Source organism: Pseudonaja textilis, chromosome 3 (assembly GCF_049901715.1).
Source record: "Pseudonaja textilis isolate UNSWEBS1 chromosome 3, rPseTex1.2, whole genome shotgun sequence".
NCBI classification, from domain to species: domain Eukaryota; kingdom Metazoa; phylum Chordata; class Lepidosauria; order Squamata; family Elapidae; genus Pseudonaja; species Pseudonaja textilis.
Genome location: NC_141992.1, coordinates 119,872,155 through 119,897,770, shown reverse-complemented (window position 1 = coordinate 119,897,770; position 25,616 = coordinate 119,872,155). Strand labels below are relative to the sequence as shown.

The window sequence follows — 25,616 nt, the reverse complement described above, 5'->3', positions numbered from 1 at the left end:
TTCATCTTGGCTTTCTGTATTACATATTGCACATACTATTCTTGATCTGTTTTTTGTGGACTAGATCTTTTAAAATAATAAAAAAGGATCTACAGGTATTCATTCCTTATTCTCCAATATTTTACCTACTTGATCTGAAATCAAATTAATTTACTGATTCCTGAAGTATAATAGTAATTGATTTCTGTATGAAGAAATCTGCTTACAGCATTGCCATTAAACTGGTGAGGGAATTGCATTTTATTATCAGATTAAATATATCCATTCATGTAAGTTTTTAATGACTTAGGAAGAGTGAGATTGTTTCACATTTATATTTCAAATCAAATAAGCTATTCTATAACCTCAGTGGCTATCATTATATTCAGTGATTTGCTTGAACTATGTGTTTGTTTGGGCTACAGTATATTTTTCCTCTTGAATATTTCTGAAGCAAAACTGATCTTAGTCAATTAGGAAACAAGTTGGATGTAATGATTCAAAGAACTTTATACTTAATGAGCTACCTTGCAAGGGTATTCTGGTATCCTCATTTGTTAAAGGAATACTGAGTCCTAGGGATTGTACCTTCTCCTCAAAAAGGGCACCCTACATCAACTAGAAAATGAACATCTGCAAAGTGCTGGTTTCTTCCTTGTTATCCTTGAGGGGTGGGGGTACACTTTTCCTAGGACTACAGAAGGCCTAGGCTTTCCTAGGACTTTCCTAGGCCTTTTGCAATTTCTGATTTGGAGATATGCTAAAAACAATAACCTTGCATTAGATCCTAACAAATCTTCCACTCTGTTTGACTATTATCATAATAAATTTCCCAGTTTTACCGGTTATTATTCCCTGAATATACTGAATGATATATCCTATAAAGAAATTCTTTTGGGAAATTTGGGATACAAAACATCATAAGAAAAACCAAACATAATCCAGTTTGGGAAATAAAACATATGTATAGAATATCCTAAGTACAGTATTTGTTGAGAGTTAGCATAGAAGATAGCTTTGTGCAGAAGATGATGATCCAGGATGATTTCAGGTTCACAAGTTTTACAGTTTACATCAGAATGATAACCCTGTTCAGGTAGACCAAACCAACTTTTTCTTAACAGGGTGGAACTTGTATGTCATCTATAGCAGGCCCAAGGGCAGTTTTGATTCAAAAAGAACAATGTGTTTAAGACAATGGAACTTTGAAATGAATGAATTTTCAATTAATACTCAAACTGCTAGTTGAAAACTATATGGGAAGAATTATCTTTGTTCTGTAAAGGAAAAAAAAATCACTTTTAACAGTACATTCCTGTAGAAATTGTGTGTAACTGTAAGAATCAAAACATGTATTTATGACTTTTAAGTAATCTTTCCCAGGCATAATTATAATTTCTTAGTTTTCAAATTCTAAGCATCCACTGATAAAGCATACAAATAATTCAACTTATGGCCTTCTTGTTCTTTTTTACCCCTTTTACTTTTTCTTTCTTTCTGTGTAATCTCATTTCAAGACAAATCAGTTAAATTGTTATGATCTAACACTTACCACCTTGATACATTACTTTAACCCCTTCACCCACCTAAATTTATTTATGAAGTAGGTAGTGGTGAACCAACAGAAACTGAAGCTCAAATACTTTGGCCACCAAATGAGAAGAGAGGATTCACTGTGGAAAAAACCCCTGATGTTGGGAAAGATTGAAGGCAAAAGAAGAAAGGGGGTGGCAGAGGATGATATAGTTAAATAATGTGGGCATGCGTTTGGAGAGACTTTGGGAGACAATGGAGGATGTGGGGGCTGGCATGATATGGTCCATGTGGTCACAAAAACACAACTTAGTGATGAACAACAACAAAAAATGGTGACTCAAATGCTTCATGGGATGGAAAAGCTAAAAGATTCCTTTATTCTGTAAAATAATCTTGATGAAGTAGGATATAGTTTTTATGAAGATCTTAAGTTTCAAAAGATCCCATATGCTGTACCATAAATATGAACATTATGTGTAATTTTATGTAACTGTAGCTCGTCTGTGTGACGCAGGGAATTGGAATCACATGTGTTTGTGGTTTTCTATTTTTTTTTAAAGGTAAAAAACTACTCCATAATCTGTTAGGGTTATTAATAGAAACAAGAACATGCACTCTTGGATGGGTTTTTGTACCTGTTTTGCTATTTATTAAATGGGATCCGCATATATCTATTGGGTGTGGGAGATATGATAAATTACTAAGATTATACTTTTAAAATTCATTGTTGATTAATGCTGGTTTTGGTTTTTTCCCCATTTTAGGGAGTACGAGTTTGGTTGCGAGAAAATGGCCAACATAATCCAAGCACTGTACTTTCCTGTGCAGAAGGAGTTGTTGTATTCAGGACTGATTATGGACAGGTAAATGCATTGCTTCTAAATATGTTTTGTTTGTACTATCCATATCCTGGTAAGTGAATGAATTGTTATGAACTCTTATAGTTTTTTTCTGTTCATAGGCCAGTTTTGAGACCAGTTATTTCTTATTTACAATAATTCCCCTGAGGTAACTGTTATTATTCTTTATAAATAGAAAGGCATCAAGAAACCCTGAGAGGTTTTAGGAAAGTCTTCTAAGTTTGTATAATCTTTCTAGATTTCCTTCCCTCTCTTCAGCTTTTATCACACCCAGTGCAGAGAAATGACCAACCTCTCCCGAATCATCTCAATGTATGTCAATCACTACACTGGAAATGTCATCTGTCTTTTAAAACAACTAAATGTGCTTATTATACAGTACTTTTAAGAGTGTATGCTTATTCAGAGAAAAAGAAGTGAAAGTTAATCACTTTCACTGTAAATGGCAGTCAAAGTGATAGTAAGATTTTATAGCTTATCTTACAATGTAAAATTATAGAATTGGAAAGGACCATTACATCAATATAGGAATCCAAGTTTAACCATCTCCAACAGATGGCTGATTGGCCTCCACTGGAACTCTTCCAATGAATGGGAGCAGACTTCTCTTCTTCATAATTCGTTCCACTGTCAAACTATTCTAACTATTTGGAAGTTTTTCCTAACATGCAATCAAAACGTTGCATGGAACTTAAGACCATTGTTCTGTGTCTGACAATATTGCCTTGAAAATATTATCTCTCTTTTTCTGAAACATGCATAGAGTCACAAAAGAATAGCACTTTTTTTTTCTTGGCTGATTATGATTGTTTCTGTGAATAATGTTAAAAGGGTTTTCCTTTTTAAAAGATTAAACATCCTACACACAAAAGAATCACATGATATATTTCTATTTTTGTTGGTTTTTACACTAACAGAAGGGGATAAAAATAAATTTTTATTTTAAATCTAACAAGACCGGAACACAAAGGAAAACAGAAATGCAATGAGCAATAGTTTGAAGGGGGCGTGGGGGTGTCCAGTGGATGACTGCAAGCTGATTAGCCTCTATAACATCAAACAAAAGAATGTTTAATTAGAGCACTAGTGGACGAGAGCTTGGCTGTGGGGGTCATGTTGCCTGGCTTCAGTTCTCAATGCTCTAAATAGAAGCAGCTGAGGTTTAATATCTAAAAAATGTAAAATGTGTGCATTTCCCAGTCAAAACCACAGATGGTAAGTATCATGGACCTTGACATTCAAAAATCTTCCCTGAATTTGCTTAACAAAGAAATCATTCATGGAATGGCATTAGGCTAGAAAATAACATGATCCAGTATCCTCTGCTTTAAATAATAATACCTGTAAAAATCTTCTCCATCTTTCGTCCCTTCCCAGCTCCCATTTCTTTTTCTGATTTTTGAAAGAGGCTTTTTCCTTTCCTTCTTGGGAACTTAATTTAAAAATACTTCAGCAGAAACTGAGTGATGTGGTTAGCTTCAAATATATTCCTGTCTACAGGGATTACGCTTTATTTTCTCATTCTCTTTGGGAGTATGTGGGAGGTGACGAGCAAGAAGTAATGGAAGTTTATGACTATCATAGGGTCTTGAGAATCCAGCCTGCATGCCTTAAGAATTCATTTTAGATGGATCTTTAAAGCAGATGGCAGCAATAGACAGCTAGGAGACCTTGAACTCTTTTGAAGTAGGAGAATTTGAAGCTACTATGTTGAAATGTGTAGGCGGTCACCTTCAAACTAATGTTTGTGGTTCACCTCCCTTTTTGCTTTTCTGTTTAAATCAAATTCTGTAGTTTATGCTCCTCTTTCGGATTGCCAGTACAAGGAAAAGGGAAAACCATGGAGGGAATACTCTTTTAGAGAGGATTTGGGACTGAAAATATGCCTGAGTATTTCACACTATTTGTTCAGGATTGTTCACTGAGAAAGCTAGTTGCTGACCAGACTTTTGAGTCCTTATTTACTAAAAGCTGATTTGGTACAGATCACACATTCTGTGCAGAGTGTTGAATGTAACAGGATTTCCACTTGCTTATGAACTAATCTAACTCAGGCTTACCAGCCCATACTGGGTTTTACTAAAACCAACAACCCAACCTTAATAGTGTACTAAATCCTGTTCAACCCATTTTAGCTGCCAAAAGTCACCTCCAGTATTCTCCTTTCTGGGTTTAAAATGGCTGCATGGCAACTAATACTAAGGATATCTGACTTATAGCCTCTCCTTTCCTATGGACATTGGGTTCTAAGAGAACCTAAACAATATTCTATTTACAGATCATTATCAGCAAAGTTTAGCACCGAATTAGTCCAGTTTGCTTTGGTGTCTGCATGAATATAGGAAGAGCCAACAAGAAGCCATGGCTGAAAATAGGTGCATCACAATAAACAAAAGTGCTCCCTTAGAACTGGTGATAAGATTTGAGCCTCATCTCGAGAATTCCGGTTTGCAGGGCTTCGGTGGTAGGCAGGAATCCGTGATCGTGCGTGGTTTCTGCCTGGGCTCACCGCTGGAGCGCCCCGAGCCAACTGGCTTCGGGGCTAAGCCACCCCGTGGTGGTGGTGAAGACGGGGAGACCCAGCAGGGTCGAGGGGAGCCACATCTCTCCTCCTCAGCTGGCTAAACTCCCTTTCCCAAAGGCGGTAAGAGCGGCGGTCAGAAATGGCCACCTCAAAGAAGCACTCAGCCGGAAAAGAAAGTGCAGGAGGAAGTTAAGAAGTGAAAGTTTTTGACTGACCGGGACAAAAAGCAACAACTAAGGTATCCTGGAATTTCAATTTTACAAAAGATAATACCGCTCTCAAAGAAGAGTCGGAAGCAGTGAATGAAAGTGAAAAGGGAAAGGTTTTTTTTCTTCACTCTCCTTCCTCACACTGACAACAAGAAGAGCTGAATAAAGAAATCGGAAAATTCCGTTTTGGCACTAAGAGGTAATTAAACTGGAAATATAATTAAATGCCAAAGGGACAATAAAGATTTCTGAATACTAAAAAATTCTTTTTTTTTTTTTTTGCTATAAGTGGGAAGGGAAAGGAAAAAAATAAGAGCAGGACTTGGAAGGAGGAGACTGCTTGGAATTCAAAAGAATTTAAAGTTAAATCTTAACAAGACTTCTAAAAGATACATTTTAACTGGAACTTTGCAACTAAATAGTAGCCCAAAAAGAGAAAGTGAAAAAAGAAGAAAGTGTCAAAAGAAACAGCTTGTGTGTATTTGGATTGTTTGGTGACTTTGGGATTTTTGGAAATTATATTTGAATGACTAAAAACAATTGAGTGGTTGTTTAAAAACAACAACTCTACAATGGCATCACTTCTGGATGAACTGAAAATCGAGTTTAAAAATATAAAAAAGAGGAACAAGAAGGGAAGGGCTCCTTTGGCTCCATTTTTCAATTCTTAGAAATGGCGATTGGTGTCTATAAGAAACAACAAGAAAAGACTGCGCAACAAGAAGATTGGGACAAAGAAGAAGCCATTTTTAATGAACAAGTAACTCTATCTGGGGAAGAAAAGGGGGGAAAGAGAATGGAGAATTTAAGATTAAAAAAAACAGCCAAAAAAGGGAAAAATAATGTGAAAAGTGGATATAATGTTGGAAAGCAACAGAAAAGGGGAATACAGAAGAGGGAAATGGAGGTGGAGAGACAGGGGGGTAAAAAGGGGAGAGAGAAGAAGAAAAGGAAGAAGGAAGGGAAGAGAAGTTACAAAGGTCTGGAGCAAGATGTAAAGAAAGAGGACTTATTCAGAGATAATGGATGAAAATTTAACTGAAAAAGGGATTCTCTTAAGGTACATAAGATTGTATTGTTATATTTGTAATAGAAATAATGTTAGAAAATTGGAAACAACATATGATTAAAAAGTGGAATAAAATAGTGTAATTTAGTGAAACTTTTGTGAATAAAATAAATGAAATGAAATAAATGAAAGAATTGAACTACGAAGGAATGGGAACATTTTAACTACTCAATGTTTTATAAAATATAAGTGAAGTGGGGGGGAAGTAATTCTGGAAAGTTTATAAGTGTTCCCATAGAAGTATGATACTTATTTGAAAAGTAATGTGTAAAATGTTTAAGATTTAAATGAATATTAATATTAATGATAGAATTGAATTGGTATGGATTGTTGTTTTAATTATGTTATATATTTATAATTTTTTCTTTTTTAAAAAATACATTGTGTAGTTTTAGAATGTTACCAAGCAGAATCCGAACGGAAGTTATGTATTATATTAAGTGTTATAATTTTAGGGGAAAGATATAAAGGCGTCATACTCCAATCAGTGATCACAGGAGAAATTTTGTTTAATGAGAAAAGATAATAGACAGCTGAAACAGGACAAAGAATATAAGTATAATGATCTGAATTGAGATGGAATAAATAAAATAAAAATAAGAAAGTTGAAAGAGGGGAGAAGTTTTATGGAAAATGTAGAATGGTAATAAGATATGGAATGGAATATAAAAATGAGCATGAACTTGAATTTGTGTCTGCACGAAGAGATGTAACCCGGGATCAGGCTGCTTTCAAAAAAGATGTTTTATGTTTTCATATTTTGTGTTTTGTTGGTTTATGTTTGTTTTTAAAAATCAATAAAATTTTCAAAAAAAAAAAAAAGATTTGAACCTCATCTCAAATTTGCAGATTGAACTTTAAAATGCTAGGTCTCTACTAAGATGTTTACTTCTCCAAAGGAGGAAAAAGTTTTTCAGTTGCTAAATTGTAATTTAACACATTCATTCTTCGGGTCTACAAATTACTTCACCATGTTTGGATATCCAAAATAGTTTATAGCGCACATAAAAACAATAAAAAAAATAATAAAATGTGCAATATATACATTGTTACTGATTGTGATATAATAATCAGTCCCTTTAACTATTAAAATACTTTATAACGATATCAACCATCCAATATTAAAAATTGCATTAATAAAGCAACTAAAGAATACAGATGCAAAGTTTAGACCTTTTGAATACAAAAAGGATGGGAGAAAACAGAACCATGAATAACATAATCAGCTTCTTGGAGCAGTAGAAATTCCTATATAAAACATGACAAGAGTTGCATGGGGTTCAGTTTAGCAAGAATTAATCTTACCTTATTATATCTGAAATGTTAAAATGTGAACACAGCGTTAGAAGTCAGTATTGTGTGGATTCATCTGTGTTTGAAGTTGTTTAGCTTTTTATTTAAAAATGATATGCACCTCCAGGCAAGTTATCAACGTTCAAGCCTCTGCCTAGTGCCAGTGTGAAAGAGAGCTACTAGCAGATGTTAACTGAGCATTGCTTGGAGACCCATATTCACAAAATAATGGCTAAAAACATATGTTACTCATTGGTAAACTGACCAGGTTTTTGTAACTAGAATTATCTTCCAGGTTTTGTATGGGTTTTCAAAATAGGTTTTAAAGGATATGAAAAGAACTATTTATTACTTCCCAAATGTTGGGATCATGACCTCTGAGGGGGTCATTGGGAACTAAAAGGACAAAGGAATTGGAACCTTAAAGCCTTTCTGATGAAACTTCCCTCATTCTTTGAAAGTCACTTCTTTGAATTAAATTTGACCACTTTTTAAAGGTTGAAGTACTCCGGTGGATGTCCCTGTGTTTGTATTTAATGGATTTCTGTTGTATCATGTTGATTGTTATACGGTATTAGCATATTGTCAGATGTTACATGTACCTTATTAACTCATAACATCTTCTAGAAATGGAATGCATTTCTAACTTTGTAACTTATTTCTAACTTTTCTATACATTTATAGAAGTTATTTGTTCTTCCCCTCCCATTGGAATTCTTTTGTCCTTTTACAGCAAATGAGATCAAATTAACATAAGCAGACCTGTGTTTTGATTTATACCTAGATTTATACCCATTTACATTAAAATGGAAGCTGGAATATGCAGAGATTACTAAAACTCCCCATTTGCCATTCTTATTTGTTTCATCTCCATTCTGTGTATTTGGCTTTGTGATCTGTGAGAAGACACAGCAGTATCCCATTCATCTTAAAAAGTTATTCTTAAAACGATCTTGCTCTTAGTGATATAAATCTATTACACTTAAGTTAATTCAGGGCTTCGCCAATTTAAACATAAACATCTGGGAGTAAGCAATGATGATTATCTTTCTTAATGGACTTTCTGGCTCTCTGGTTAAAGTACTTGGATGATTTATAATGGAATAATACCTAACAAAATATCAATTAATGTATGTTATTGTCTATGGAGTTTACTGAATAATTCTTTATAATACTAGTCCTATGGCTATTGAAATTGAAGTGTACAGGTGAAACTCGAAAAATTAGAATATTGTGCAAAAGTTCATTTATTTCAGTAATGCAACTTAAAAGGTGAACTTAAAGTATGAGATAGACTCCTTACATGCAAAGCAAGATAGTTCAAGCCGTAATGTGTCATAATTGTGATGATTATGGCTTACAGCTCATGAAGACCCCAAATCCACAATCTCAGAAAATTAGAATATTGTGAAAAGGTTCAATATTCTAGGCTCAAAGTGTCCCACTCTAATCAGCTAATTAAGCCATAACACTTGCAAAGGGCTCCTGAGCCCTTAAATGGTCTCTCAGTCTGGTTCAGTTGGAAGCACAATGATGGGAAAGACTGCTGACCTGACAGTTTTGCAGAAAACCATCATTGACACCCTCCATAAGGAGGGAAAGCCTCAAAAGGTAATTGCAAAAGAAGTTGGATGTTCCCAAAGTGCTGTATCAAAGCACATTAATAGAAAGTTATGTGGAAGGGAAAAGTGTGGAAGAAAAAGGTGCACAAGCAGCAGGGATGACTGCAGCCTGGAGAGGATTGTCAGGAAAAGGCCATTCAAAAGTGTTGGGGACTTTCACAAGGAGTGGACTGAGGCTTGAGTCAGTGCATCAAGAGCCACCACACACAGATGGATCCTGGACATGGGCTTCAAATGTCGTATTCCTCTTGTCAAGCCACTCCTGAACAACAAACAACGTCAGAGGCGTCTTACCTGGGCTAAAGAAAAACAGAACTGGTCTGTTGCTCAGCGGTCCAAAGTTCTCTTTTCTGATGAGAGCAACTTTTGCATCTCATTTGGAAACCAAGGACCCAGAGTCTGGAGGAAGAATGGAGAGGCACACACTGCAAGATACTTTTGAAGTCCAGTGTGAAGTTTCCACAGTCTGTGTTGATTTGGGGAGCCATGTCATCTGCTGGTGTTGGTCCACTGTGTTTCATTAAGTCAACGCACCCGTCTACCAGGAGATTTTGGAGCATTTCATGCTTCCTTCCGCAGACTAGCTTTATGGGGATGCTGACTTCATTGTCCAGCTGCCAAAAACACCAAAACTTGGTTCAATGACCGTGGGATAACTGTGCTTGATTGGCCAGCAAACTCGCCTGACCTGAACCCCATAGAGAATCTATGGGGCATTACCAAGAGAAAGATGAGAGACATGAGACCGAACAATGCAGAAGAGCTGAAGGCCGCTATTGAAGCATCCTGGTCTTCCATAACACTTCAGCAGTGCCACAGGCTGATAGCTTCCATGCCACGCCGCATTGAGGCAGTAATTGCTGCAAAAGGGGCCCAAACCAAGTACTGAGTACATATGCATGCTTATACTTTTCAGAGGTCCGATATTGTTCTATGTACAATCCTTGTTTTATTGATTGCATGTAATATTCTAATTTTCTGAGATTGTGGATTTGGGGTTTCACAATTATGACACATCACGGCTTGAACTATCTTGCTTTGCATGTAATGAGTCTACCCGTCAGCCTTCAAGATCTTTTCTACTGCTTTGCATCTTTTGGCTGCCATAAGTAATGGGGGGAGGGGTTATGTCTGGGAAGAGAGCTGGAGGTATTACATTCTTGTGTTGTATAAATGAGTGGGGGGGGGAGTATAAATTCCTGCTTAAGTTTCTATTCCTTGCTTAGCCTTCTTTTCTCTCTGCGCAACTGCAAATCTTTATCAAAATATGTCAAGCTCAACGGACAGAGGCCTCATCACCACCTGAATATGCCCACATGACCATATCCAGAACTTTTGATTGGAACAATCTTTTGAACTTGGGAGCGGGGGGGGGACAATTCCATCCCTTTGTATATGTGATCTGCGCGCCTAATTTCTTAGATTCAGAATTTTACCTGAAGCTACCACTTCAAATTTCAGTAAAAGATTTCTTTCCTCTAATCTATGGAGTCTAAGTATTTCTTTCTTGGATTTTGAATGGAGCATAGACTGACATATATTAGTTTCACCTTTTAAGTTGCATTACTGAAATAAATGAACTTTTGCACAATATTCTGATTTTTCGAGTTTCACCTGTATGTTAAAGTGCCAGATAATTGATGGTGCTATATAGATAAAAATGGTATCTAACAGTGCAATCCTATGATCAAATGTGCCCAGAAATAATAACTTTTCAGCTTAATGAAGATTACTCCACAGAGCAAAGAGAGTAATAGCTTGAATGCTTGCTTACTCTTACATAAACTGGACTAGTTTTATAATTTTTATCAATTTAAATCTTTATAAATTATTGGAGTAGCTTTATAAATTCTCACAAAAGCGTCTAAGATTTATTTATGCAAATACTTAAAATGCTGATTCTCTATATAGGTTCAAATCCCACCTGGTCCTTCCTGCTTTTCTCTTATATTAAAGAAAGAGGATTATTTTTGTGTTATGCAGACATACATAGTTATAGTTTAAAAGGTTAAATTTTAAGGCATACTTTAGTTATTTACACAAACCTGTGGTTTGATCTAGTGGTGAAGGCACCAGGCTTGAAAACAGCAGACTCTGGATTCTAGGCATCCCTTAGGCATGAAAGCCAGGTAGGTGATTTTGGGCCAGGCACTCACTCTCAGCCCAGGATGTCAGGGTGTCAAGCTGGTTGATCAATTCCTGTTGCAACCAATGGATCAACATTTGGTTGATCTAAAAAATGTGGACCCTGCACTTCCAGGAAAAAAAAAGACTAAGAAGAAAAAAAATTGTTTACACAAATCAGTCTGCTCCCCATGTGTGCTTTCCATACATATGTGTCTTCATAGCTGGTATTCAGACACGCGAAGCACAAGAGTAAAAATATGTAGATGGGAAGTTGGGTTAATTGTTTAAAGCTTTGAATGTCACAGAAGTGTAAGACTTCGCTTAGGAACAGCAAAAACACTGTTTCTGATTTGCATAAGGAAGGATGTTGTGTTGTTCAGGAGAAATGTATGCAACTCAAAGAAAATCAATGAGACTGATAACCTGTATAATAAATTTGAGTGTTGTTTTTTAATCATGCCATTGCAGGCATTTAATAACTTGTTCTCCCATGAGCTGTTCAGAGCATCCAGTAGTGGGAGGTGCTTCAGTCTCTGCATGTCTAGGCTGGGCTTAATTTGTGGAACACTCCTCCTCCTCCATGGGACTCCTCCCCAACATTCCCCAGTTTTGGCTCAGCCTTGTGAGGGATAGACAGTGCTTGTGATTCTTCCTTGGCCGAAAGAGAGAAATTCCTTTCTTACTAGCAGGTTTGGTGAATTGATTAGCTTGTCTTTAGAATTCTTTAGCCTTCTAATCGCATTACGATCTCTGGACGTTGGCTCCTTAACATCGGGCAGTCGGAGATCATTCGCATTACAGGGAAGCGCTGATTTGCGCCTCAAAGCGGAGGGAGCTTCGGCGCTGCTCCGTACCCCTTCCCCACAAACACTCTTTCTACCCCTGCCATTCTGACAGATAGCCGCAGTTCCTTTAATCTGAACAGCGGCGTGAGCTCTTTGCTCACAACAGAGTCATATCGCCTTCCTTTCCCCCTCTGAACGCTGCTTAGGGTGGAAGATTCAAACGGTTAGTGCCTTCCACCCTTCCCCGCCGTTTAGCCTTATATGAAGAACCCTCGGAGGCTACTTCTTCACATGGTGGGAGTTTGCTGCTGGAGAGCGTGCCAAAAGATTAACGTCCGGAGGCCATTTTTTCTTACAAAGACCTTGTGGGCACGCTGACTGCATTTCATTTCAAGCTGTGTGAGGTATTTTTGTCCCGAGCAGAGATTTCCTTTAGGAACACTTGGGATCATTATACCCTTGTCTTGTTTTTTTCTACATTCAAGGCTATTCCTACATTTAAATTGTTGGCTTAACCCTCACAGCCCAATCAACCCAGTGGCACAACAGCGAGCACCTAGGCCTGTGTCCGCCTGTGCAGGGAAGCTGTTGAAGGCCTCTACCTTTATCAATTTGGGCCTTTAGGCGTTCTCAATTTGGCTGTTTGGTTTCTCAGCATATAGCCTCGTGCTATTTAATTTATATTCATATACATATAGCCACATATATTATTATTATTAATAATAATAATTTATTCAGAGAATATTTTAATATCAATAAAATATTATTACTGAGATACGACTCATTATAGATAGGTATTATTATTTAAAAAAAGAGAGAAAGGGGGGGAATAAAAACATCATCAGGGCAACCGGTCTGTCCTTAGATCAGGCCCCTGGGCATGCCAACTGCCTTCACAGTATTGCATTGAATAACAGGCATACTGCAATTCCTTCAATCGAAATGGCAGGCGGTAGCAGTTTTCAGACCTCATCCTTGAAGGTCAAAGCCAAATAACAGCACAAACCAAAGTAGGCTAAAGGGAATTCTAAAACTTCAGAAAGGGATGCCAACAGGTGCCATAAAGCATTAGAAAAGCAGATAGATAAGTACACATGGGAGGCGCACAAGGTCTCACAGGACTTTCCCTCCTCTAGTCCAGGTCCATCTACCTCTTCGCTCCCTCCTCCTCCCCTAGATCTCTCCCTCTCATCCAGGCGCAGCTTGGCTCCCCAAAGCCAATGGGCCCAAGTACCTGGGACACCGACCACGCGATGGGTTCCTGAAGCTACATTCACTCCAACGGCTGCCGGTCTTTGACAGGACGACATTCTTCCAGAGGAAGTTCCAGAGAGGATGAAGGGCTGGATGGAGCTGGGAATCCGCCAGGGAATCGCAGCAGGTCTTCCACACGCAGTTCTGACCAGGGAACATCCTGTAACTGCTGATTATGATTCCCAATCGCTAAGGTTGTTGACCAGGTTGGAGCAACACCATACCCAGGTACATTTCCAAGGGGAAATCCCTCTCCAAGGGCCAACTGAGGAGAAGGAGGAGGAGGAAGAAGTGGATCAAATTGATCAAATGGAACAGATTGAATCAGGATCAATACATGACAGCGAGCCCCTGTCAGAAGCAGACCCCTTAGAAGGGGGAATGTCTGAGGATGAGGGCCTTGTTCCCGACCAACCTGTATTTACAGGCTTATTCCGCCCGCAACTTTTCAGATCTCTCGTTTAAGGCAAAAAACATTGCATGCCTGAACAAGTCGACCCCTTCTACCACTCAAGCTCCTTCAGAAGAGGGACCAGAAGATCTAATTTTCAACCAACCAGTAGTCGAGGCAGAGGTGATCCTCCCAGGTTTTTGGACCTGGTACACAAATAGTGGGCCTCTGCAACGGCGTACCTAGCCCCCACTAGATATGACAGGAAGCTGCTCGACGAGAAGGCGGAACTGCTTCTGGTACCTCCCTACTGGTCCAGACGGTCGTAGTTTGCAGACCTCCGCAGTCTATCTGTATCACCACCATGGAGAATTCCGCCAGACAGGGTCTTGTTAACCCAAGGACCCCTTCAACATCCGGACCCTCAATGGTTGCACCTGACCGCCTGGAGGTTGAGCGGAGCCATCTGAAGAGCGAAAAGTTTTCCAACAGAGTTATCACCACCATTCAAGCTGCCAGACGCCCCTCAACAACTTGCATTTACAATGCCATATGGTCCAGTTTCTGCAAATGGTGTACCAAGTCTCAAATCGATCCCATCTCTCCATCTGTGCCTCAAATCCTAGAGTTCTTACAAGAGGGACTTGACAAGGGATTATCACCTAATACGTTGAAAAGACAGGTGGTGGCCTTGGCGTCAGTTCTCACTTGTGAAGGTCTATCTCTTTCCCATCACCCACGCATACGGAGTTTCCTTCGAGGGGCCACAAATTTACGCCCTCCAGGGGTACACCGTTATCCCACCTGGGACCTGACCAAGGTCCTCGTCACTCTCACTAAGGGCCCTTTCGAACCCTTAAAATCGTCAAGGCTCCAATTTCTGATGTATAAAGTAGTTTTTCCTTGTAGCGATCACTTCCGCTTGTCATATTTCGGAACTTGCAGCTTTGTCTATCAGACAAGATCTTTGTGTTTTCCATTCTGACCGGGTGGTCCTTTGTCCTGATCCTGTGTTTATACCCAAAGTTAACTTGGGTATAACTTTCATAGGGCACAAGAGCTGATACTTCCTAATTTTTGTCCCAGACCATCCCAAGGGTTGGAACTACAATGGCATAGGCTTGGTGTGAGGCGAGCATTGCGAATATATATTAACTGCACAGCGACTTTCAGAAAAACGGATGCCTTATTTGTGTTGTTTCAGCCCAACACTCAGGGATGCAAGGTCTCATCTTCTACAATAGGCCGTTGGCTATGGGCCGCGATAGCAAAAATGTATCAGGTTCAATCACTGCAGGTGCCCAGGGGCATAACAGCTCATTCAACAAGGAGCGCCGCAACATCAGCAGCGTGGGCCACACAGGCACCAATAACAGAAATTTGTCGAGCTGCAACCTGGGCCTCTCCATCGCCATTCATTAGGCATTACAAAATAGATGTGTTTTTATCCGCTGAAGCCTCCTTTGGCAGGAGAGTTCTGCAATGGGTCCACAGGGACCAGGAGGGGATTCCTGGCCAGACGGAGTCCCTCCTGTAGGACAGGCCAAGCTTTGGTATGTCCCATTACTCGATGCTCTGAACAGCTCATGGGAGAAAGGGCATTGGTACTTGCTTGACATGCCTGTTCTCTTTGAGCTGTGAAGAGCATCCAGCCCCACCCTTTTTCCATCTGGTGGGGTCCTGTTTCGGCTAACGAATTGTTAGGGCATTGAGGACGAGGGCGTTTATTTCTCTTGTCTTCACCAAAACTGGGGAACACTGGGGACGAGTCCCATGGAGGAGTAGGAGCGTTCCACAAAATAAGCCCAGCCTAGACATGCAGAGACTGAAGCACCTCCCATTACTGGATGCTCAAAGAGCTCAAAGAGAACGGGTGTGTCAGGTAAGTACCAATGCCCTTTCTAGAACTAAGTCAGTAATCTATGGAACAGAATTTTGAGACAGAATATTTGAGATTGTGAAATTAGTTTTGGTCATAGTTATAACACAAAAACTTTCCCGCTGTTGAAAATGTAGCAGTGGTGGTAATGCTGCTTTATTTGATTTTGGTCTGATTTTACTCTGTAGCACTATTCCTGTCAATGGAGAAACCAGCCAAAAATAGAAGCAAAAGAGGTGCTGAGAAATAAAACGGAAAGAACCTCTGTGTTTAGGAGACTCATCTTTTTTGTGAACCGTAAAATAAATATTCTAAATCAACAAACTCAGTGAAGTGTTACTTGAGGGGGGAAAAGGCATGGAAACTAGATTTGGAATGACCTGCTTGAACTGTTGGCTGCATAAAGTACACAATATTATCCTGGAGGAGAACATGATTGGCCGGCAAGAAACCCGATCTAAAACATTTCTGCCAAGAACTCTTAATGCATTCCAAAGTTTTATTGATTTTTTTTTCTTCTCTACTAGTTTTCTTTCCTCATCATCTGATACTCCCTCCACCGGCATCTTCCTCACTAGTCTAAGTCCAGCCTATTTTCTTGCTTTCCCTCATTTTTTCAGGGACTTCTCCCTGCTCAATACTCCCATTCCCATGATATTGGCAATTCAACCAGTCACTGCCAGACAAATTGCATGTACCATTCATGAATCCCTCAGCTCTGTTTAGTACTTTTATTTAGTGTGCGCATTTCATGGGTAGGTAGCATAAGTAACTGCACTAGCATAGGTAAATAAAAATTATACACAGTGTAAATGCATATGATCATAAAACGATGGAAAATAATTTCTTATGTAATAGTACAAATATTTCCTAATATTATAACAACCGTTAGAATAAATAAGATATGTTTTCCAACTTCATAAGGTTCCTGCAAAGAGAGGCATTTTAAGAGCCTTTTGAAGACACTGAACTCCAGATATAATTTGAAGGAGGGATGATAGAGAGTAGGAGCATGGAGGAAAACCCTAAAATATGAGATAGACAAAAAAAACCCTAAGTGACCTTGATTAGATGAGCTAGCTTATTGCAGTAGAGATTGCAGATAGTGCAAAACTTCTTTCTGTGACTCTAGCATTTATTTAAAGGAGAAATAATTTACCAACAGAGGAGAATATTTGTAGCTCAGGGCTAAAATGAGGGGTCCTTGATGCTCTCTGAGCTTGGTTGGTTTTTTTTTTGCAGATGTTTCATTACTCAAACTGGGGTTTAGAAGTACTTTATAATTAGTCACTAAAAATAAATTTATTGTTTCCATTCTTAGTATTGGAATATTCAGTAGTGTATTCTTCAAATGAAGATCCCCAGCTTTCATTGTTTTTCCTATTTAATATTCACATCAAGAAAACACTTCACTGCTGTTTTGTATGTGGAAGATAGATGATGATAGACAGACAGACAGCCAGTTTCATGCTGTTTGTATACATTTTTCATCTAGTTGTATGTGAAACCTAAAATATATCAGGGAACCTTTGTCTCAGTCCTTTTCTTATGACATAAAACATTTGTTTTAGTGACTCACCAATGTCTCTGCATGCTGGAAAAGTAGCTAGTTCACAATAGAATAGGAGCAAGTGATGACAATGATAGTTGTTAAGTGAATTTTAATTTATACTTGGAGTCATGTTTCATTATTACCAATTTAAGAAACATGTGAAACTTGCAATTTATATCAACGTCAAATTAATCCCACCTAAACAGTACAAATTATATATACTTTTGCTATGTCGCATTATTTATATTTCTACTTTTGGGAACAAGCTAAGTGAATTCTCTAGAATTGCAGGAAGTCTTTAGTTTAATGTGAAATCAGTAATTCATACTTCAATAAAAACAAACAAGCCAACTCAAAAACCATTTGATTTTTCAAAATGTACTTTTGCTCTAATACCTTTTTAGACCACCATTCACTGTGATTGCTGTAAAAGCACAGTCATAACTCTTACCTTGTAAGGAAAAAGATGTTGCTTTTTTATTGATAATTTTCCTTTTTAAAATGAACAAATAAAAATGGTTTTAATGTTTTGGTCTGGCTTTGAAGCAACAGTCTTCACCTTTGAATTATATTGATTGTGATATCACAAAGATCATGTTAAAGATAGATCAACAGCCCTTAAGGAAAAAATACAATTATGAGGAATATTTAAACAACAAAAGCATTTTGTTATGCCTACGTATGTGTGCATGTTAATGGTTAAAATCATAATAGTTTCTCAGAAACGATGTTGAGTTTATCTGTGTGTTCAAACTTTCTTCTCAACATAAAAAAGAATGGCAGAGAGGGACTTGGAGTTGTCCCCTCATTTCAGATTTGACCTTGTTTGTAGATCACTTTTGTTTTGCATAGCTGATCTACTGTATATCCTCTGATCAGATTGGAACTCAGCCGTATATAATATATTATGGAAGTTTGAAATATTTCCCAATGCACTATATTCTGCATAGTTATTATTGATAAGAAATTAGGGGGCAATAGGAAAACAACACGCTTGGGCAGCAAGGCACCTTTTTTTTGTTGCCCACATATGTGTGATACGATTAAGAATAAAACCTGCTTTCAGTCTACAGTAAGTAGTCTGTGCTTGAATAGAATAAAATAGAATACTTTATTGGCCAAGTGTGATTGGACACACAAGGAATTTGTCTTGGTGTAAATACTCTCAGTATACATAAAGAAAAGATACATTCGTTAAGAATCAAGAATCATAATGTACAACACTTAATGATAGTCATAGGGTACAATCAACAATCAAATCATACTAGGAAACAGCCAATAAGGATACAAGCAACCAAGGTACAGTCCTACACTCACAAGTGGGAGGGAATGGGTGATAAGGATTGTTGAGAAGATTAACAGTAATAGTAGTGTACACTTTGTAAATAGTTGAATGGTGTTGAGGGAATTATTTGTTTAGCAAGTTTGTTTAGCATTTGTTTAGCTTTCGGGAAAAAACTGTTCTTGTGTCTAGTTGTTCTGGTGTGCAGTGCTCTATAGCGTTGTTTTGAGGGAAGGAGTTGAAACAGTTTATGTCCGGGATGTGAGGGGTCTGTAAATATTTTCACAGCCCTCTTTTTGACTCGTGCAGTATACAGGTCCTCAACTGAAGTTAGGTGGGTAGTAATTGTTTTTTCTGCAGTCCTAATTATCCTCTGTGTCTGTGTCTGTCCTGTTGGGTTGCAGAACCTAACCAGACAGTTATAGAGGTGCAGATGATAGACTCAATTCCTCTGTAAAACTGTATCAGCAGCTCCTTAGGCAGTTTGAGCTTTCTGAGTTGGTGCCGAAAAAACATTCTTTGTTGTGCTTTTTTGATGATGTTTTTGATTTTAGGTCATGTGATATAGTAGAACCTAGAAATTTGAAGGTCTCTACTGTTGATACTATGTTGTCTAGTATTGTAAGAGGTGGTAATATGGGAGGGTTTCTTCTAAAGTCTAGCACCATTGCTACAGTTTTGAGTGTGTTCAGTTCCAGATTGTTCCGGTTACACCATGAGGCAAGTTGTATAACCTCCTGTCTGTATGCAGATTCATCGTTGTCTCGAATGAGACCAATCACTGTTGCGTCATCAGCAAACTTCAGTATTTTAAGTATTTAACACAGGCATCCTGTGTTAGCATAAGTGTATGGCAAGTGGATAAAGTCTCTAAATACGACAACTTGAATGACACCAAGTTCAACAGACAGTAGTCTACTCAAAGGCACCCTTAAGGATCACACATTAACAAATGTATTATATATTGTTATTTGATCATTTGAAATGAAGAACTAAGCCCTAGATGTAAGCTGCAGAAGAACTATCCAAGTTTTTTTTTTAAAACTGATGAATGAAATTTTCTTTGCTTAAAATATTTCATTCTGAGATTGCCATAGGCTAAAATAAAAGGTATAGGAAAAATAAGATTGAAAGAAAAGGGCCGTTCTGGTTAAAAGCATGAGATTAATCCTTCTGATTTTGTAAAATACACTCTGACCTAGAATCTTAAAATAAATAAATAATGTTTCAATATTTTTTTTCTTCTCACAAGAACCTATTATCACAGCTGGACTAAAAAGATTTCTCAAGGTTAAATAAACCTTGGACGTCTGTTATGTTAAAATCCTCTCACAATGTTTTTCTCCGGTTTTGTTTGTAGTATTTGATTGGTTGGCTGCTCTAAATATTGTGTGCCTGTGAGTTTCTGTGAATAAAACACTCAGCACTAAATTGCTAAAGAAAACTTAAATTGTTGGAACATTTAAGGAGTATCCATACATTAAGAGAACTATTTTATTTATGTGTAAAGTTTTGTGATGCATGTGAGGAAAAAAAAATACAGTAATGTTATCTTGAGGCCTATTCTGTTGTAACTTCAAACAGAAATCTGATGTTTTTTATAAAACCACCAGGAAGCCTATGATTCACATGACATTTTCTGAATCTACATTTCAATTCACTTTTGCTATTAGCTACAACTTATTATTTATTCTTAGCAAATAGAATGTAGTTTGAATTTGTCCACAGATGAGGAGCATAAACAAGGACTTGATACTGACTTACACTGAATTTTAACCACAATTTTTCATTTTATTTTGTATAAACCAGAAAGCAAATCTGTTTGTGAATGAAGTAAGGAGCAGTGTTTGAAATTGTGCCTCTTGAGGATTTATTATTATAATCCAGGATCATGTAACATATTTTTTTGCAATCCCACAAATCCTCAAAACTGTACCAGGGACATTCGATGAAAAGCTATATATTAGCAGTTATGCAATTACAACTAATTTATGATGAGAAAAAGAAATATATGTGGTAAGAATCCAGTTTGCTTAACCCACCAATTATCAATAAAAGAAAAAGATCAGAATCTCTGAAAACAAGAAACATGATTTGAAAATTCTCAGCTTGCTCTTTCTATTGATATCATCTTATTGCTTCCATTGTCTATAGCTTTCAATAACGATATGGGATTAGAAAGTAACCTTATTGGCTACAAAAAGATTCCATGCCCTTGTCAAAATACCAAATTAAGGATCTGAATAAGCCTTGATTTTAATCTTAAAGAATTGACTTCTCCATGCTCATTACTAGCACGTTCCCTTTTAATAAATGTATTATGGGAATTGTTTATAGAGGAATCAGACTAAATTAATGTTGTAATAATGATAAATCAGATATGCTTTGTAAGTGGTATTGCAGGTTTGACAAGAAATGTGAGAATGAGAAAGGTTTTCCAATTTTATTGGCTCAGTTGTGTATTTTAATGTCTTGATATATACACTTTAAAAAAATATTGCCCTTGCATTAGGTGTAAGGGATGACAAAGTCTTCATTGCATAAGCCAATAATAAAATAGGTTTCGTAAACTTTTGGAAACTATATAGTAATGGGAGTAAATGTTGATTAGAATATTTTAGTTTCACTGGAGCAGTGTTTCTCAAACATGGCAAGATTAAGATACATGGACTTCAACTCCTGGTTGGGAAATTGTGGAAGTTGAAGTCCAACCATCTTAAACTAGCTAAGGTTGAAAAACATAGCTGTAGAGTGTCAAATCAGCAGTCAGGTTTCTCATAAAAACTAATCTCCATCAATTCGTCTTCAATAAAAGGTTTGGGAATATATTGAATGGAAAACTGCCTTTTTCTGAGTGCTCATAGGAAATGAGATTTGGAAAGAGTATGGATAATATGAGTCACTGATAGGTTTATTTTGCTGTAGTTTGGGTTTATTCTGGAGAACTGTATACCCATAAACATTGGAAAGATACTTGGTCCAGAATGATGTGGCACAATCTTCAAAGAAGTATATTTCTTATTCCTGTTGTAAGCCCACTTTTGCTTTTGGGCCACTGAAAAGATATATGTGAGTATGCGTCAAGTGATACTACATTAAAAGGTTTCTCAGTGAGCATATCACAACCTTTGCTTATTGGTTAATCAGAAGTGCTGGCTTGATTTTAATCCATTATTTTAGCTTTAAAATATTCTTAGTACAATACTTGATAATTTAAGTGTATTTACAATAGAACTTAAATTAATCCTTATTACTTTGAGAAATGAAGAGAGGTTAAGCGAGTGGCAGCCAAATCCAAGAGGGCTTTTGTATAAATTAATTTGCATGCCAGTTGTGACTGGTCCTTGATTGGGAGTCCTTGTTCACAGTCACTTACACTTAGTTACTTTTCAACTGGGCTATTGCAATGCACTCTATATGGGACTATCCTTGAAAACCAAAAGAGGATGTAACTGGTCCAGAAAACAACAGCTGAAAGCAGCTGAAAACCAATTTGGCGTAGGGCTTAAGGCTGCAGCCTAGAAAGCAGGAGACTGTGGGTTCAAGTCCTGCCTCAGCCAGGAAAGTCAGCTGGATGACTTTGGGCCAGTCATTTCCTCTCAGCCCAACTCATTTCACAGGGAAAATAGGAGGAGGAAGCATTGGATATGTTCATCACGTTGAATTATTTGTATAAAATAATTTTATATGGGATAAAAATAAATACAAATATATAAAGTAAATGCAAATGTGCCCAGTGACATACTGCTACTTTTGTTGTATTGAAAAGCTGCCAGAAGCTGTTTTGATATAAGATAGTTACATTTGATTCTTAAATACTCTTTTATTGATCATATACCTGGGATTTGGAACTGGATGTCATCTAGTATTCTTCAACTGATGATTATATGGCATGTAGAAGGAGGTTGAAGGGATGCATCCTGCCCTTCCAAATTCAAGAGAAAGAGACAGGAGTAGAAAATAAGGTAGTGTGTCCAGTCTGCAGTTGAGTATATTTCAGCAAGTTGATTGAGTTCACATTTTTAAACTGAGTTAAATATGTAATCAAATCAATATTGAATATCTTAATTGAAACTCTCTTCTCTGGTTTTGCTTCTTTCAGTGCCTCAAAGGAAGGTTCTGTTGGATCACATTAGGTCATATATTATATTTATTCGTGTACCTCACTTGTAATTCCTGATTAATTCCTTTCCATTTGACTCTTACCTTCAACATTATGCAGCAGCTTACATTACATCATAGTTTATACTTTGCTGTACACTTGTTTCTCCATCAAGTGTCTTTCTTGATTCTTTTGTAACCCCAAGGTCACCTCCAAATATTAACATTAAAATTCTCAAGATTATTGACTATCACTATACCTTATTATACTTTATGGGAGAAAACTGTACTATGTGAAGAACCATTTACTTTAGATTGCCTTAGATTATTGACTAATTCAGCTCCATTGGATGACCTTGGATTATTCGGAAGGGGAGGATTTTTTCCCGTCTACTTTTTCCACACCCACCTTAATTTTTAATACCATTATTTTTAAGAAGAATACCAAATTTGTTAGAAGAATCTCTCCAGGAGTAATCTTTCGTAGAGTTTCCAAGTTTATTACAACTTTTTAAAGCCATGGTAATCAAACTCTTGAAATCATCAAAAATAATACCAACCAGCTAAACACCTCATGGAACTAGCAGAACACTGCTTAACCAACACGTATTTCATATACAAAGGACAAAGATACAAGCAAATTGAAGGAGCCCCTATGGAATCACCACTGTCACCCATCATTGCAAACCTGTTCATGGAATGATTTGAATCCAGAGCCCTAGCTAATGCCACCCACAAACCCAAACTATGGTTAAGATACATCGATGACACATTTGTGATTTGGCCCCATGGAAAAGAAAACCTAAACAATTTCCTAAGACACCTAAACAGCACTCACCCCAAAATCAAATTCACCATGGAAACTGAAACAAACAAACAACTACCATCCCTAGATGTACTAATCTACAAAAAAACAGATGGCACACTAGGACACACCATATACCAGAAGAACACACACAGCAACCCCTACCTCAATGCCCAACCCCACCACCACCCAGCACAGATAAACTCCGTGGCCAAAACACTAATCGCCAGAACCAAACGCCTGGCAGACAAGACACATATAAAGACTGAACTATGCACCCTGACTAAAGTACTGACAGCTAACGGCTTCCACAAAAGCAAAATCCCCAGCTTGATACACAAAAACACACTGAGACATAATGGAGACCTAGAAGATGAACAGACCTATGGAACAGCTGTCCTGCCCTACATAAGAGGTACTACAGACAAAATCAGTAAGATACTACACAGGCATCACATCAAGACTGCCTTCAAAACAGACAGAAAAATAGCAGCCATCCTAAGAAACCCCAAAGATAAAATTGACATGGAAAACCAAGGCATATATGAAGTCCCCTGTGCATCATGCCCTGCCACATACATTGGACAGACCAATAGAAGAATAAGTACCCGCCTGGATGAACACAAAAATGCAGTAAAAAAGCAGGAACACACTTCCTCACTAGTCCAACACATGAAAGCAACAGGTCATAGCATCGACTTCAATGGCACCAAAACCCTAGCCACTATAGAAAACCCCAGCTACAGAATTATCAGAGAAGCCATAGAGATTGAAAAAAGACCTGAAAGCATAAATAGAAGAGATGATTCCACCAGACTGTCAATTATTTGGAAGCCTGCACTCACAACCAAAAAGTCTCCACACCACAAGCCAGGCAAACACCTGGGCACAAACAGATCCCCCCTGATACTCCAGCTCAAACACACCCCAACCAGGCACCCAGATGAAACCTAGCTTCCTAATAAATGATAGCCATCCATTTACTCAGAGCCAAGCTGCACTAAAAGCCTCCAATACAGAAAACACAATGTTGCCAGCCAATCAAGACAAAAAAAGCCACATAACAGACAGAAGATATTAGAAACACCAATCAAGCAGAACACAGCAAACTCCAAGACCAATAAACAGACCAAGACTCCCAACCAATCAGGATGAAGAAAAAACCATTCTGGCACAGCAGTAGGCTATCCCCAAATTTAAAACAGAAACAGCTGTGAAAGTCTGACTCACAGATGAACACAATACAGAAGCCTGATGATGACAGATGAGATTCTGCTGAAATGTTGCTACAACTTTAAAAGCACAACTATAATGACGTGGTAAAATACCCGAACAAAGCTGAATACCATAAGTGTGTGTGTGTGTGTGTGTGTGTGTGTGCGTATGTATGTATATGTATATACACACACACATACACACACACGGAATGTTTTTCTCTTTCAGTGTGGCATTGAATTATCCCCCCACATTACTCCACAATCTATTTCTTGATGTCCTAATTGATTACTGTCAGGTGAAATGCAACTGCAATTTTTTGTTTTCCCTCCAGTATTTGACTACATTCAACTGTATTTCACATGTTACAGCACAATTCAATCAAAATAATTCTTTTTTAAAAATGTCTTCATCTCCCACTTTGATATGGAAAAAGATACATTGATCAATCTAGACTAATAGTTTTCCCAAATTCTCTTTTTCAGGGCAAAAATACTTACATTTTGATTTTAAAGGCAGGAAAGTAATTGAGATAGTAAACTGATGCCTGAGTTATTCCTTTAGCTTGAAAATTGATTAGAGAATATTCTGCTCTATGTAAGATATTAACATCTGAAGAAAAAGGCTAGTCTGAATCTCATGTTCTTGATGTGTCATTTTTCCTCTCAGTGCAGATTTTTTTAAATTTTTTATATGGTGGAACATTGACTTGATTGAGTCCCTGCTTACAAATAAAAGTGAGATAATTCTGATGCAGGTTTACCATTAGAGTAAAAATTAGACCTTAATTTGTATAAATTTCTAACAAGAGATCTTGTGTTCTTTTGGAATTTAGTCCCTGGCTCATGTTATTTGTTGTAAAAATCCCTTGTTGGCCATGTCTGACATTACCATCATTGAATCATAGCAGTATAATTTAATTGATTGATCACACTTTTTCAACACAGAGAAACTTTTGTCTCTAGCAGTACTGAGGTTTTTTTGATGCTCTTTTTAGAAAGCTACAAGCAAATTGCAGTTTATAGGGTGAGAAAGTAAAACAGAAAGTTACTACAAATGCAAATAGCCAAAGAGATTGCAAAAAAAAACCAAACAAGGTATGAAAATGACCTTTTTGTGTAAAGGTACTATAG

At 37.5% G+C, this 25,616-nt stretch overlaps 1 protein-coding gene across 1 annotated transcript in view; it reads left to right on the top strand.

Moving 5' to 3' along the window:
• Positions 1–25,616, top strand: part of MYO10 (myosin X) — a 157,159-nt gene that overhangs the window by 30,212 nt on the left and 101,331 nt on the right. Inside the window, exon 2 of the mRNA XM_087930719.1 lies at positions 2,280–2,378. Within this exon, the coding sequence (XP_087786845.1) occupies positions 2,280–2,378 (99 nt within the window). The remainder of the gene's footprint in view (positions 1–2,279; positions 2,379–25,616) is intronic.